The sequence below is a fragment of the Rutidosis leptorrhynchoides genome, unplaced genomic scaffold (assembly GCF_046630445.1).
Source record: "Rutidosis leptorrhynchoides isolate AG116_Rl617_1_P2 unplaced genomic scaffold, CSIRO_AGI_Rlap_v1 contig239, whole genome shotgun sequence".
Lineage (NCBI taxonomy): Eukaryota > Viridiplantae > Streptophyta > Magnoliopsida > Asterales > Asteraceae > Rutidosis > Rutidosis leptorrhynchoides.
In genome coordinates, this window is record NW_027266487.1 from 70,332 (window position 1) to 83,765 (window position 13,434).

The 13,434-nt window shown below is 35.6% G+C and overlaps 2 protein-coding genes across 2 annotated transcripts; one reads left to right on the plus strand and one right to left on the minus strand.

Moving 5' to 3' along the window:
* Positions 1-554: 554 nt before the first annotated feature.
* On the plus strand, positions 555-7,637 carry LOC139882176 (mediator of RNA polymerase II transcription subunit 14-like). Its single transcript, XM_071866540.1, has 8 exons — positions 555-767; positions 1,511-2,572; positions 3,357-3,454; positions 3,589-3,763; positions 3,885-4,542; positions 4,617-5,638; positions 5,760-6,694; positions 6,818-7,637. The coding sequence occupies exons 1-8, from the start codon at positions 555-557 to the stop codon at positions 7,635-7,637; spliced, it is 4,983 nt and encodes a 1,660-aa protein (XP_071722641.1).
* A 79-nt stretch (positions 7,638-7,716) lies between these two features.
* LOC139882177 (auxin-responsive protein IAA4-like) lies at positions 7,717-9,880 on the minus strand. The gene is made up of 6 exons (XM_071866541.1): positions 9,708-9,880; positions 9,173-9,378; positions 8,965-9,064; positions 8,740-8,809; positions 7,908-7,954; positions 7,717-7,843 (listed from the first exon to the last, which is right to left on the minus strand). The coding sequence occupies exons 1-6, from the start codon at positions 9,878-9,880 to the stop codon at positions 7,717-7,719; spliced, it is 723 nt and encodes a 240-aa protein (XP_071722642.1).
* Between the last annotated feature and the right edge of the window lie 3,554 nt (positions 9,881-13,434).

Sequence of the window (13,434 nt, forward strand, 5' to 3'; positions counted from 1 at the left end):
TGTAGATGATGAGTGGTGTTATATTGTAATGACAAGTTTTCTTTTCTGAGGGAACGGTACATACCGTACATTGCAGGCAGTTGCGAAAAAAGAGAATGTCATGATTATACTACAACTCTGAAGGGCTTTCACGAAGGAGTCAAATAATATAATTTTAAAATTGAAGGACCTTTTCGTTCCCAGTTAAGAATTCAAGGACCTTTTTTGTTTCCTGTTAAGAATTGAAGGACCTGCCTTTATAAAAATACACTCTCTGTTTATAAATAAAAGTAAGAAACGCCAACCAGGTTTCGATAAATAAATCCAAAAACTAAACACATCCATCCATCGAACAGTGTCAAACAAGCGTATTCAGTCACAATTGTTGAATTTCTTCCTCTCGCAGCAGACACTCTCTCTCTCTCTCTCTCTCTGAGACACTGTCTGTTTACATGCGGAGGAGGAGAGAGGGGGAAAGAAGAAAAAACCTTAATTTCTCGATGAACATTGCTTCGCCACTCAGATAACGAAATTTCAAGGAAAAATCACAAATTTATTGCACCCAATCACCAACAATGGCTTCCGAATTAGGGCAGCAGACGGTCGACTTGTCCACTTTGATATCTCGGTTAGCAGAGGATTCTTTCTTGAATATAAAAGAGCTCGTGCATAAATCCAAATCCCCGGAGCTCTCAGATGCTGATAGGAAGCTTGGCCTCTTAAAGTTTATTAACAGGACCCAACAGCGCATGCTTCGTGCCTATGTGGTTGCCAAATGGTGCCGACATGTGAGTAATTAAGCTGCTTTCTCTCTCTCGCTGTCAAAAGATTTTCTTTTGTTTTCAGCTTGGAAATTTGTAATGTTTATGCTGCTTCAGATTACTTGAATTACTTTTGAAGCTTTCATAGATATCCTTAGGTTCTGGAAAGGTTTTTTTTTTTTTTTTTTAAAGTGCTAATGTAGGCCGGTAGCTAAGTTCTGGTATTGAAACTGTGAATTTAGGAAGAAAAGATTGAAGCGGGTTTTGCTATGGCTAGTCTCGGGTTGCTAGTTTTTAGTATCCGTGTTGTTGGTTTGCAGTTTTCTTACCTAACAAAGACAGCATAATTGAGATATCTAAGTGACCATTTAATAACACAAAACTGATCCGAAGCAGCTTTCTTATACCCACACTTTTTGCTCTCTAAAATCTGGTACAGATTGTAAAATTACACGATAATCACTCGACTTTCATCTTGCAAGAACACTTTGAAATATCCAGATGTATTTCCTGCCATTTCTCGACTGTTGTTTGATCAGCTTGGTAAATAAATTGGTCAAAGTTAAATAAATTGGTCAGCTTAATTTGTGTAACATCATATATTGAGTTGAACTTAAAGATTAGAAGAAATCGTCAAAGTAAATGGTAAAAGTATTCTTGGTAAATAAATTGGTCAAAGTGATAGTCTCATCATCAATATTCTTCGTCTATCATGTAAATCATTAACTGATGAAGCATATGCATTTTGTACGTGCTGCTGTTGTCTACAGGTTCCGCTGTTACAATACTGTCAGCAGCTTGTATCTACTCTATCAAGTCATGATGCCTGCTTCACCCAGGCTGCAGATTCATTGTTTTTCATGCATGAAGCGCTACAGCAAGCTCGAGCTCCCTTTTACGATGTTCCTTCTGCTCTAGAAGTTTTCCTAACAGGATCCTATCAACGTTTACCAAAATGTATAGAAGATATAGGTACTCAGGGAACGTTAAATGAGACTGAGCAGAAGCCAGTTTTGAAGAAACTTGACATACTTTTACGATCCAAATTACTTGAGATTTCACGCCCCAAAGAGATGTCTGTGGTGAATATTTCCGAGGGTACAGCATTGCTTAAAGTGGAAGGTGAATTTCAGGTATTGGTTACTCTTGGTTATCGAGGACACTTATCAATGTGGAGGATTTTGCATTTGGAGCTGCTCGTTGGTGAGAAAAGTGGACCTGTCAAGCTGGAAGAATCACGGCGGCATCTCCTTGGTGATGATTTAGAGCGTAGAATGGCGGCTGCAGAGAATCCTTTCATGACACTGTTCTTGGTTCTTCATGAGCTCTGTGTTGCCCTCATCATGGACACTGTCATTAGACAAGTACAAGCACTTCGACAAGGGAGGTGGAAAGATGCAATTCGATTTGAGCTCATATCTGATGGCAGTTGTAGTTCTACCCAGGTGAATCAAGACGGTGAAACTGATTCAGCTGGATTGCGGATACCGGGATTGAAACTTGTCTATTGGTTAGATCTTGATAAGAACCCTGGCGTCTCTGATGCTGGGTCATGCCCTTTTGTAAAAATTGAACCAGGGCAGGATCTACGAATAAAGTGCATTCACAGCACATTTTCTATCGATCCATTATTGGGCCAGGAGGCCGAGTTTTCTCTTGACCTAAGCTGCATTGATGTTGAGAGTCTACTTCTGAAAGCCATATGTTGCAATAGGTATACACGACTGCTCGAAATCCAGAAGGAGCTGGAGAAAAATGTTCATATTTGTCGAGCTCCAAATGAGGTCCTTCTTCAGTCTCACATGGATGCACCTGGTGCTGACTACAAAAAGGTTTGCACTTGTCGATACCACTTCCTTTTTCTTTTTCGGCTTATTTTGGTCGTTTACTAGAAACTTAGAAATCACTGAAGAGAACAATCTAGTCGATTCGATTGATGAGCGTTTACTACAGAATAGGTCATGAAATTTGGAGCATTGATATTAGGAACTTGGACATTTTGGGGCTAGAGAATGAGTTATCGGAGTTGTTCTTTAGACTATAGTGTTTAGAGTACAGTAAAATAAGTGGAGCTATCTACCTTTGCCTTTTTTTGTGTTAAAGTTGGTTGTATGTCAAATTTGGGGTGTATGAGCTAATTTTTCTAACCTATAATATCCCTGAGGCCTGAATCAAACTTGTAGTGATGCAATATGTTCGGGTTGGCTCTGATGTGCATAGAAGCGTCTCTTTGATATTGCTTAGAAATTGATTTATATTTTTATGATTTATAAAAATATCTTCAGTTGTCATACTGTTCAAGGGTCTATCAGAATTTTTTGTGTCTTTTTGCTTGAATTTATCATACACAATAGAAGGTAATTGCATAGGAGGTTTGACTTGCATGATTCCTGCTGCATTTTGAGAAATTGCATTCTCCCCCTTCTAACAGAAATGTGATGAACACCACATTCTGGGAATGGACGAGGGGTTTTGTTATATTATTGCAAACAGTGAAGGGAAATGCAAATTTAACAAATACAATGGCCACTTATCATAATATTCAAACCTGTAGGCTTGACTGATATGCTCTAAATCTCAAATACTAACACCTTTACCCTGAATGTCTGGGTGCAGACGGATCTCAAGTCCCAAGTCACGGAATTTCAAGGGCAGGATGTGCTATATGTGCATGCCTATGGCTCCTCATACTTTACTCTTGGAATAAATATAAGGTCTCTATCTTCAGATGCAAATAGTTGTCAATATTTTGCTTTCATTACTTTTGGTTAATCTGTATGTGCATCCAGTGCCTGATTGATGCACATATCTGCATTGACTTATCAATCTGTTAAATCTTTACTTGTAGGAATGGTCGCTTTCTTCTCCAATCGACCCAGAATATTCTTGCCCCTTCAGAATTGTTAGAGTGTGAGGAGGCTTTGAATCAGGGAAGTAGGAATGCTGCTGATGTTTTCACCAGCTTGAGAAGCAAGAGTGTATTGCATTTATTTGCTTCTATTGGCAGATTCTTGGGCCTTGAGGTTAGTATTTTGTGCTTTTTCACAGTTTTGGTTAAAAGAAAAAAAGATCATCAGTGTCATATGTTATACATCATCAATCAGTTTATATGAATTTGTGAGTGTGATGCTGCATACTCTGTAGGTACATGAACAAGTATCTGCCTCTGTGAAAATACCCAAGACTCTTTCCAATGGCTCAGCAATGTTGTTAATGGGGTTCCCAGATTGTGGGAGCTCATATTTTCTTCTGATGCAACTCGATAAAGATTTTAAACCTCTGTTTAAATTGCTTGCAACTCAGCCAGATCCATCTGGGACAGCTCAATTTCCAAATGACTTGAACCTAGTTTTACGCAACATAGAAATCGATATTGGCCAGATGCAAGTTTTCAGAGATTTGCTTAATATGAGCATACTTGACTCGGAGAAGATTTCTTCACATTTGACTAGTACTGGGGTCCCGAATCAGTCTTTGGAAATTGGTGTGCTTCCTGAAGTCAGCATTAAGAATGACATGCAGATTACTGGATGTCCTGCGTCAACCTTCTCATCCATCGTTGATGAAGTGTTTGAACTTGGATGTCCACATGCAATCAAGACTGGGTCTCTAGATGACAACGATCCATTATCAGTTAGCAAGCCATCTAGATTATTATCTCCACCAATTATGACAGGGTCTCGAGTCCCTGCTCCAGCGGCAAAATCGAATGGGCCAAGAAGCTCACTGACTGGGCATCTAGCTGGACCCCTCAAGAGCACCGTATTAAGCCCACCGGCTTCAACTCCCCTGTGTAAGATACTTTCCAGATTTACGTGTTATGGGATACATGTATTATTAAGTTCCTTTATGGTGATTCTTGTTTATGTTTAATGTCTTCTCCAGGTGATGCAAGCTACAGCGCCTCACGAGATGTAGTTTCTAGGCATGATAAAAGCTCACAGAGGCATACAATTTCAGATATTTTGAAGCATATTCCAGCACTGGAAGATCTGGAAGCAGATTCCCAGTTTGCCAAGAAAAGAAAAATCACTAAATCAGCTCCTTTTGGACAGTCTTCATCAGAAGCATGTAGAGAGGCTGATATGATTTCTAACACTGAAGGGTACAGCTACGGGAATCTCATATTGGAAGAAAATAAAGGGAATGGGCCATGTAGCATCTATGTTTCTGCGCTACTTCATGTGGTTAGACATTGTTCACTTTGTATCAAGCACGCGAGACTAACTAGACAGATGAAGGCCTTGGACATTTCATATGTTGAAGAAGTGAGTACCAGAGATGCATACATCAATATATGGTTTCCTCTCCCCTTTTCCAGATCCAGACGTAATTCATGGCAGCATTTATGCTTACGACTGGGCAGACCTGGAAGCATGTCTTGGGATGTTAAGATAAAGGACCAGCATTTCCGGGATCTTTGGGACCTTCAGAAGGGAAGCAGCAAGACCCCATGGGGCTCGGGTGTTTCCATTGCTAACATATCAAACTTAGACTCCCATATCCGATATGATCCGGAAGGTGTTATCCTTAGTTATCAGTCGGTCGAGCCTGATAGTATAAAAAATCTACTTGCTGATATTCAAAGGCTTTCTAATGCAAGAATGTTTGCTCTTGGAATGCGGAAACTACTTGGGGTAAAAACAGATGAAAAGCCAGAGGAATGTAGTGCTGCCTCTGATGTAAAGGTGCCATCGGGAGGGAAGACTCCTGCTAAGGCTGCTGATAAGCTGTCGGAACAGATGAGGAAGGCATTTAAAATCGAGGCAGTTGGACTAATGAGTTTGTGGTTCAGCTTTGGTTCTGGTCCGTTAGCTCGTTTTGTTGTGGAGTGGGAATCCGAGAAAGAAGGTTGCACAATGCACGTCTGTCCTGATCAGCTTTGGCCACATACCAAGGTTTCTTCATTCTGCTTACATTTAATTCTGTTTCTTACTTCTGTTGCTATCGTTATCTATCTTAGTTTAAGATATTTATGAAGCATTCATTAACTTGTGGAGGGTTTGCGGCTTTAAACAGTTTCTTGAAGATTTTATCAATGGAGGGGAAGTTGCATCCCTTTTGGACTGCATTCGCCTCACAGCAGGACCATTACATGCTCTTGCAGCAGCAACTCGGCCGGCACGAGCCAGTCCGGCTCCTGGCGTCCCTACAATGGCAGCTGCTGCATCAACAGCTGCCATTGCTGGCCCTAATTTGATAAATGCTCCGCTGGTGAGAGGGGGACCCGGTATCGTTCCTAGTTCCTTGTTGCCCATTGATGTTTCTGTTGTGTTGCGCGGGCCCTACTGGATACGCATTATATATCGTAAACACTTTGCTGTTGATATGAGATGTTTTGCTGGGGATCAGGTTTGGTTGCAACCTGCTACACCACCCAAGGGTGGGCCCTCTGTTGGTGGTTCCCTACCGTGCCCACAATTTAGGCCATTCATTATGGAGCACGTAGCCCAAGAATTGAATGGATTAGATGCAAATTTCCCAGGTGGTCAACAGGCAATGGGACTGACGAATGCAAATAATCCAAATACAGGTTCAGGTGCACAGCTGTCCAATGCTAATGGAACTAGAGTCAACCTTCCGAGCTCTGCTTCTATGCCGAGGACAGCAGCTAACCAGGTAGCTGGTTTGACTCGTGTCGGTAATGGTCTTCCAGGATCACCAAATTTAGCTGTACGTAGACCTCCCGTTGGTGGTTTCCCGGCACAGGTGAGAGGAGAACTAAATACGGCTATCATCGGTCTAGGTGACGATGGAGGGTACGGTGGTGGATGGGTTCCTCTAGTTGCTCTTAAAAAGGTTTTAAGGGGTATTCTCAAGTATCTTGGAGTTCTTTGGCTATTTGCTCAGTTGCCTGATCTCCTGAAAGACATCTTGGGGTCGATCCTGAAAGATAATGAAGGCGCCTTGTTAAATTTGGACCAGGAGCAGCCAGCCTTGCGATTCTTTGTTGGGTAAGACATAAACATATCATTTTTATTACTATTATTATTATGCCATTTTCTGGCAACTAGATGCATGGGTGTGCTTTATCTTGGTTGTTAAGTCACTGAAATTATCTTGTTCTCTTTCTTCAGGGGATACGTTTTTGCTGTAAGCGTCCACCGTGTTCAGCTACTCCTGCAAGTTCTTAGTGTGAAACGATTCCATCATCAACAGCAGCAGCAACAACAGCAACCCAACTCTACTGCAGCTCAAGAGGAACTAACGAAATCAGAAATAGATGAAATTTGTGACTACTTCAGTCGCCGTGTTGCGTCAGAGCCTTATGATGCTTCTCGTGTTGCGTCATTCATCACCCTTCTCACTTTACCTATTTCAGTCCTAAGAGAATTCTTAAAACTGATCGCATGGAAGAAAGGACTAACACAAGGACAAGGTGGCGTAGACGTAACGACACCTGCCCAGAAATCTCGAATCGAATTATGTCTGGAAAACCATTCAGGTTTGAATTTGGACGAGAGCTCCGCAAATTCCTCTTCAGCTAAAAGTAACATTCACTATAACCGTCCCCACAATTCCGTCGATTTTGCACTGACTGTCGTGCTGGATCCTGCACACATACCTCATATGAATGCTGCCGGCGGTGCTGCATGGTTGCCGTACTGTGTTTTCGTCCGCTTGAGATATTCCTTCAGCGAAAACCCTAACGTTTCCTTTCTTGGGATGGAAGCAAGCCATGGAGGTCGAGCTTGCTGGTTGAGGGTTGATGATTGGGAGAAGTGTAAACAAAGGGTAGCACGAACTGTGGAGGTTAATGGATCTTCGACCGGAGATATAACTCAGGGGAAGTTGAGAATAGTCGCAGACACCGTCCAAAGAACGCTGCATTTGTGTCTTCAAGGGTTGAGAGATGGTGCCGGTGCGGGGATTACGGCAAGTTCCGTTCCGACGTGATTGGTCAGACCATATTCATACAAGATATAAAAGTTTTGAAGATTTTGGGTCGGTAGTTTTCTTGTGTTACTTTTAAGTTTTATTTCTCATCAGGATACTTCTCTAGTAAAGCAGCCATGGCGGGGCCAGTATAGGAGCAGTGAGATCGTCTGACCTCACAGCTTTTTAGATTTTCTAAAATCAGTGTTTGTACTTTGTAATGTTTTCTATAATAGATCAATTTTTATCAGTCAATAGATACTTTACTCATGATTATGATTTTGTTCATACTCAATGGACATAATAGCAATTAATTTATCCAATGAAGTTAGGATTATCTGAAAATTAAATGGTATATATTGTTAATTCAATGCGTATTATTATCATGTTAAGAATCTATTCATTTTATATATCGAATTTTATATTATCTGTATATATGATTATATAATATGGTTCATGACATATAAATTTAAATGTGATGAATTTCCGATTTCGCTTTGTTGATTTGATGCTAGTAGTTGTTGTAAAAGATTTAATTTTAAGGATGAAATCGTTTTAAATTTTAATTTTATTCTTTTGGAAAAAAAACATACTTTTATTCTAACCTCTTTCTTCTTCTTCTTTCTTTTTTGGAACTATGGTGTTGTTTTGTTGATTTTTCGAACAGTATATAAATGAACAAAAGTAACAAAAAGTTTGTATATCTTTTTTGTCAATAATTTGATTTGTCGAAAGTCAGTTAGTTGGAACAACTTTCATGATGATGTTATGAGTTTCATTTTAACGCTTTAATGTCACAAACGACGTTAGTTTTTGTTGAGCTGTTGTCAAGTCCACACAATTGGAGATGTCAAAAACAATTTAATAAAGTAGCAAAATTTCGAAATACAACATCTAAATTATATATAGAGCTATACATTAATTAATTTTTCTTCCCTGATCTTAATCCTAGTGAATTGATTTCCTGATACATTTTCTTTTGGAAAAACAGAATAAAAAATTTACACTACATATTTTCTTGCCAATCGATAATGTGGCAGTTATATATACTATTTTTAAAAGACATGATAATTAAATAGATAGATACAAATTAAGTGCTTTGTTTGATGATTAATTAATTTACAGCGCAACCCAAGCCTCTAGCTTCTGATCCTTTCATGATCCTTAGCCTCTTGCATGAAGTAATAAACATCCTGCAAAATCATATGAAAAGGGAATTTAATTTAATACTATATATATGTATATGTAGCGCTCTATCTAATTACTTATTACACTATTATTACTATACCTAGCTAGTTTTAATTATAAATCCATTATAAAATAATTTTATCATAGAATAGAAACTTACTCCCATGGAACATCTCCAAGGAGCATCCAATCGCCATCTTTGTCTTCATAAGTAGGTACGAATTCTGATCCGTTGTATCCTTCTCTTTCTGAAAACGCACCTATATTATAAAATTAATCAGTTAAAATTTTAATTAAATACGTATCAAATACTATATAGTAAAATTAAATAAGTAATGTTGCCATAATTAAGTTAATAATTTGCTTACCAGCTTTGAAATTGAAGAGATCTTGCAAGGCTTTAAGAAGTTGTGGATAAGCTTTGTACATTTTTAAGTCAATTTTTCGAAGATAAGGAGCTCCATCCATGCTCACTTTCACAAACATCCCTCCACCTTCGCCATCCGTGCTTTTCTTTGCTTGTAGATTGTTTTTCCGGTAAGATCTGATCGGCGGCCACCCCACGACTTGTGCCCTAGATTATTATTATAAACCCATCATTAGTTTACTTCAAAATTTATCACGATATCTCTAAACCAAATTACGTACTATATATCTTGATTCTTGACAGATTTATTAATCTCTTTATAAAATAGTGTTCCTAATTAAGAATTTATAAAATAGCGTCACAGTTCAGTTTATTAGGGACTGAGGTAGAATTTATGGAGCTAATACATTTGTTTTCGAGACACTGATGAAATATCTCTGATAATTAAGAATTCAAACTATACAGATCGGTGAAACAATTTCATGATTATAGGCTAACTAATTAATTAACTCATATATCAGGATTAATATGCTTACTTGGAAGGTGGGGAAGTCTCTTGGTCACATAATTTGGAGTTTGAGTCTTGAATAATATTCATATCAGGCAATGCTCTTTTGTTGTTCTTTACCTCAGATGATCCTGGTAGCCCTAATCTGAGCTCAGTTGCCTCCATGTTAACGTCTTTTTTATCCTTAAAGCATTTCTCCATTTCTTCTTCGTGCAGATTTCGATCGAATATATATATATTCTAATATTGCGAGCTCAAATTAGTACTCAATATATATATATATATATATATAGTTTTGTATATTGTGAAATGGTGTAAACGTGTGTAGTAAATGTTTAGGAAACTTTAGTGGGTGTTTTATAGATAAAGAGTAGCTCAAATTTGTCAATGTAATAGAAAGGAGAAATAATATACTTAGATGCCCCAACATGGGTTCAGTAGGAAACAAATAAATAAAATAAAATGAGATCACTATTATTATCATTAAGTAATTTCAATATTTTTAATTAGATAAATAAGAAATATATATTTATTTGTAAATAAAAATAAAATTTTGATTTTTTTTTTCTATTATTATATATTAATTATAAATTAACCTAATTTTTTTAATATCCCCAACTTTCATGGTTGGCATATAAATTAACCTAATTAAACTAGCCTAATTAAACTAGCCTTAGTTTATAATTCCATCTCTACCAGGATTTATTTATTTATTTTGATGCATATACAAGGATTGGTTATTGAATAGGATATTGTAACCTACATTATTATTATTATTATTATTATTCTCATTCAATATGGAATATTAGAAAGATAATCTTAATTGTGCATTATTAATATACAGTATATATTTAGACAGAGGGAATCCAATGCGTTCGTCACATAATTAAGGGAACAGAAAAATTTAGGCAAGCTGTCAAAACATTCATCAGGGGACAAATCCTTGACTGCCCATGTTGATGAACATGACTTTTTCAGTTTTAACGGACGGTCGTGATCAGTTATGCCGACTTTTAGATCAACGGTGTTCGTTCTGTTGAAATGAGAGTTATGTGGGCAATTCAAACCACGTGTGTGTATGTATCGACCCGCCCGACATGGGCTTTTAATTTGCAGGGTGATGGGCAAAGTATGTGTACAGTACATGCCCCTATAACTTTCAAAACTTTCAATTTGATCCACAAGTTTACCTAAGTGTTGCTTTCATTGCATCTGGTCTGGTCATGACTCATGACCTGCCCTGCGTTTTTTTATATTTTGTCTTGATTTGATTCATTTTGATTCATTATGATTTATTTTAATTCAAAATAAATTTTAACTAATATCAATTAATTATAATTAAATAAATTATATATTATTATCATTATAATTTTTAACATATATTTAACCACACATCGAGCATTAACTATCTATCTACATTATACTTTTACATATTATTATAATATATATTTAATCATACATTAATCATCCACTAATTCATTCAATAATCTAAAATCACACTCAAATCATTCAAAATCATAATCAAATCAAGACAAGTCGAAACAAAAACGAAAAAAGAGTGCAAACCTTTGCCTTATAATTTCTATTTATTTATTTTTCCTTGGCTCAAAATCAAATTTCTTGTGTATTACTAATCAAGTATCAATACTAATGGTCAAGGTCAATTACCGATTTTTTTATATCACATTCTTGGATTGGATTGATTAATAGAAATCCATGTTTGTCATAAAAAGAATATCAATAATATATTCAATATAATTTTCAATCTCATATAATTGTTATCTCGTGAAATTTATATTTGACATTTTAATCAAAATAATATATTTTCAAATACTTATACGAAGTTAATATATATAATATATTTGAATATATGAAATTAATAATTTGATAATTTATATGTGCTTTTTTATTTTTTGAAATTGTTTTATATGTGCTTAATGTTATATCTATGCTCTTTAAAATTATTATAAAAAATGAAGCAAACAACTCTATTATTAAGGAAGCATAACTCGTGTTATGTTTTATTCTCTTCTTTGGTTTATTTTGAAGTTTATTCTCTTCTTTGGTGCTAATTTCGTTCGCAAATATTCAATTACTCCGTACGTCTCAAATTAAATGTTAATTTAAGAAATTTTACACAAATCAATAAAACATATTTTTTAGTTTATTTTTCAACATAATTGTGATTGTATGGACTGTCAAAAAAAATTATGATTGTATGGACTAAAAAATCTTCATAAGAATATGTGGATGTAGATGGTGAAATTGATAAGGAGAGTATATGGGGATATGAGGGTGAAAATGGTGAAAGTGGTGAGGGTATAATGGAAAAACATAATTAATGTTCCTTAAACTTGTCAAAATTCGTATTTAATTTGGGACAAAAAATTATGTTTATATTAGCATCTAATTTGGACGGAATTATTAATTTGCTTAGTTATACTACTTTTCTTACGCAACGAAAACGGACAAGAGACAGAAAAGGGTCCAAAGGGCCCACTGGCTACTCGTTTTTATCCACTCTAATGTCTTTGGGTTAGGGTCTACAATAATTAATGTCCAGCCTATCAAATGGCCCATTTATTTGGGTCCCTTTTAAACATAACATCTCCAGCTAATCATAAATTCTTCATCATCATCATCTCTGAATTATAATATATAAAGTACATGTAAAATATTTAAATTCCTTAATTTCCAGCTAATGATTAATTAAAACTTGTTCGTAGATAAATCATTGAACCACACTGGATTACTAATATTTACTAGAACCGAAGGAGTTGCAGTCTTCTTCTCCAATTTTATTTACATAAATTGAACATTCATAAAGTTTTCCAAAAAAAAATATTCCCGTCGTGTCAATATATATATATATATATATATTTTAAGTTATTAACATAAAGAATAAATTAAAAAAAAAATTTAATATATATTTTTTTAAATTAAATACGAAAATTATTTATTTTAAGATGAAATAAAATTTTATAAAAGAATGTATCTCTAGATAGAGAGAGCAATAAACTTATTTTATTAGCATATACTCTCACAGTTGATAGGTCCATTTTGAAAATAGTAATATATACTCCTTTTGTATTTAAATAGACGATGTTTTGCACTTTTAAATTTATTCATATAGATATGTATTTAGTCACAATTTTCACTAAATATATATGTATTTAGGTGAATCTAAAAATAAAAAAATATAATTTATGGATATTGTACTATCTTGGACACCTTTAATTTATACTTATGAGATACGTGGATTTTATATTACTACATCCGTCTTAAATTTGAACATAAAACAATTCTCAAAACATCATATATTTTAAAATATATATTTTAAGATATATATAGTATTATTTATGTTGAGAATGACCATTTTTGGATTACAGTCTATATTGAGTAAAAAAATGGAGAACTGTCTTGCCCGTTATTTTTTTTATTTATAGTTCGGAGTGCGAGGTAGTTTTCCTCTCTTCTAATAAAACTTGTGCTATTCGATCTAACATATATCATCAATAACATTGCAGCAAGACAAAATGCAAATAGATATATGAATGTATTGTATATGATTCATTCATTCATGTACATATATATATATATATACATACACTATACTACTATAGTCGTTGTTTAGCATAATGTCAATTCGTGCATTGAAATATGGATAGGGAAGAAAGCAGACAACCCACTCGTGTGGGTTCACAAGGCCACGTTCAATTCTTAATTGCCAATGCCAGTTCATATATATATATATA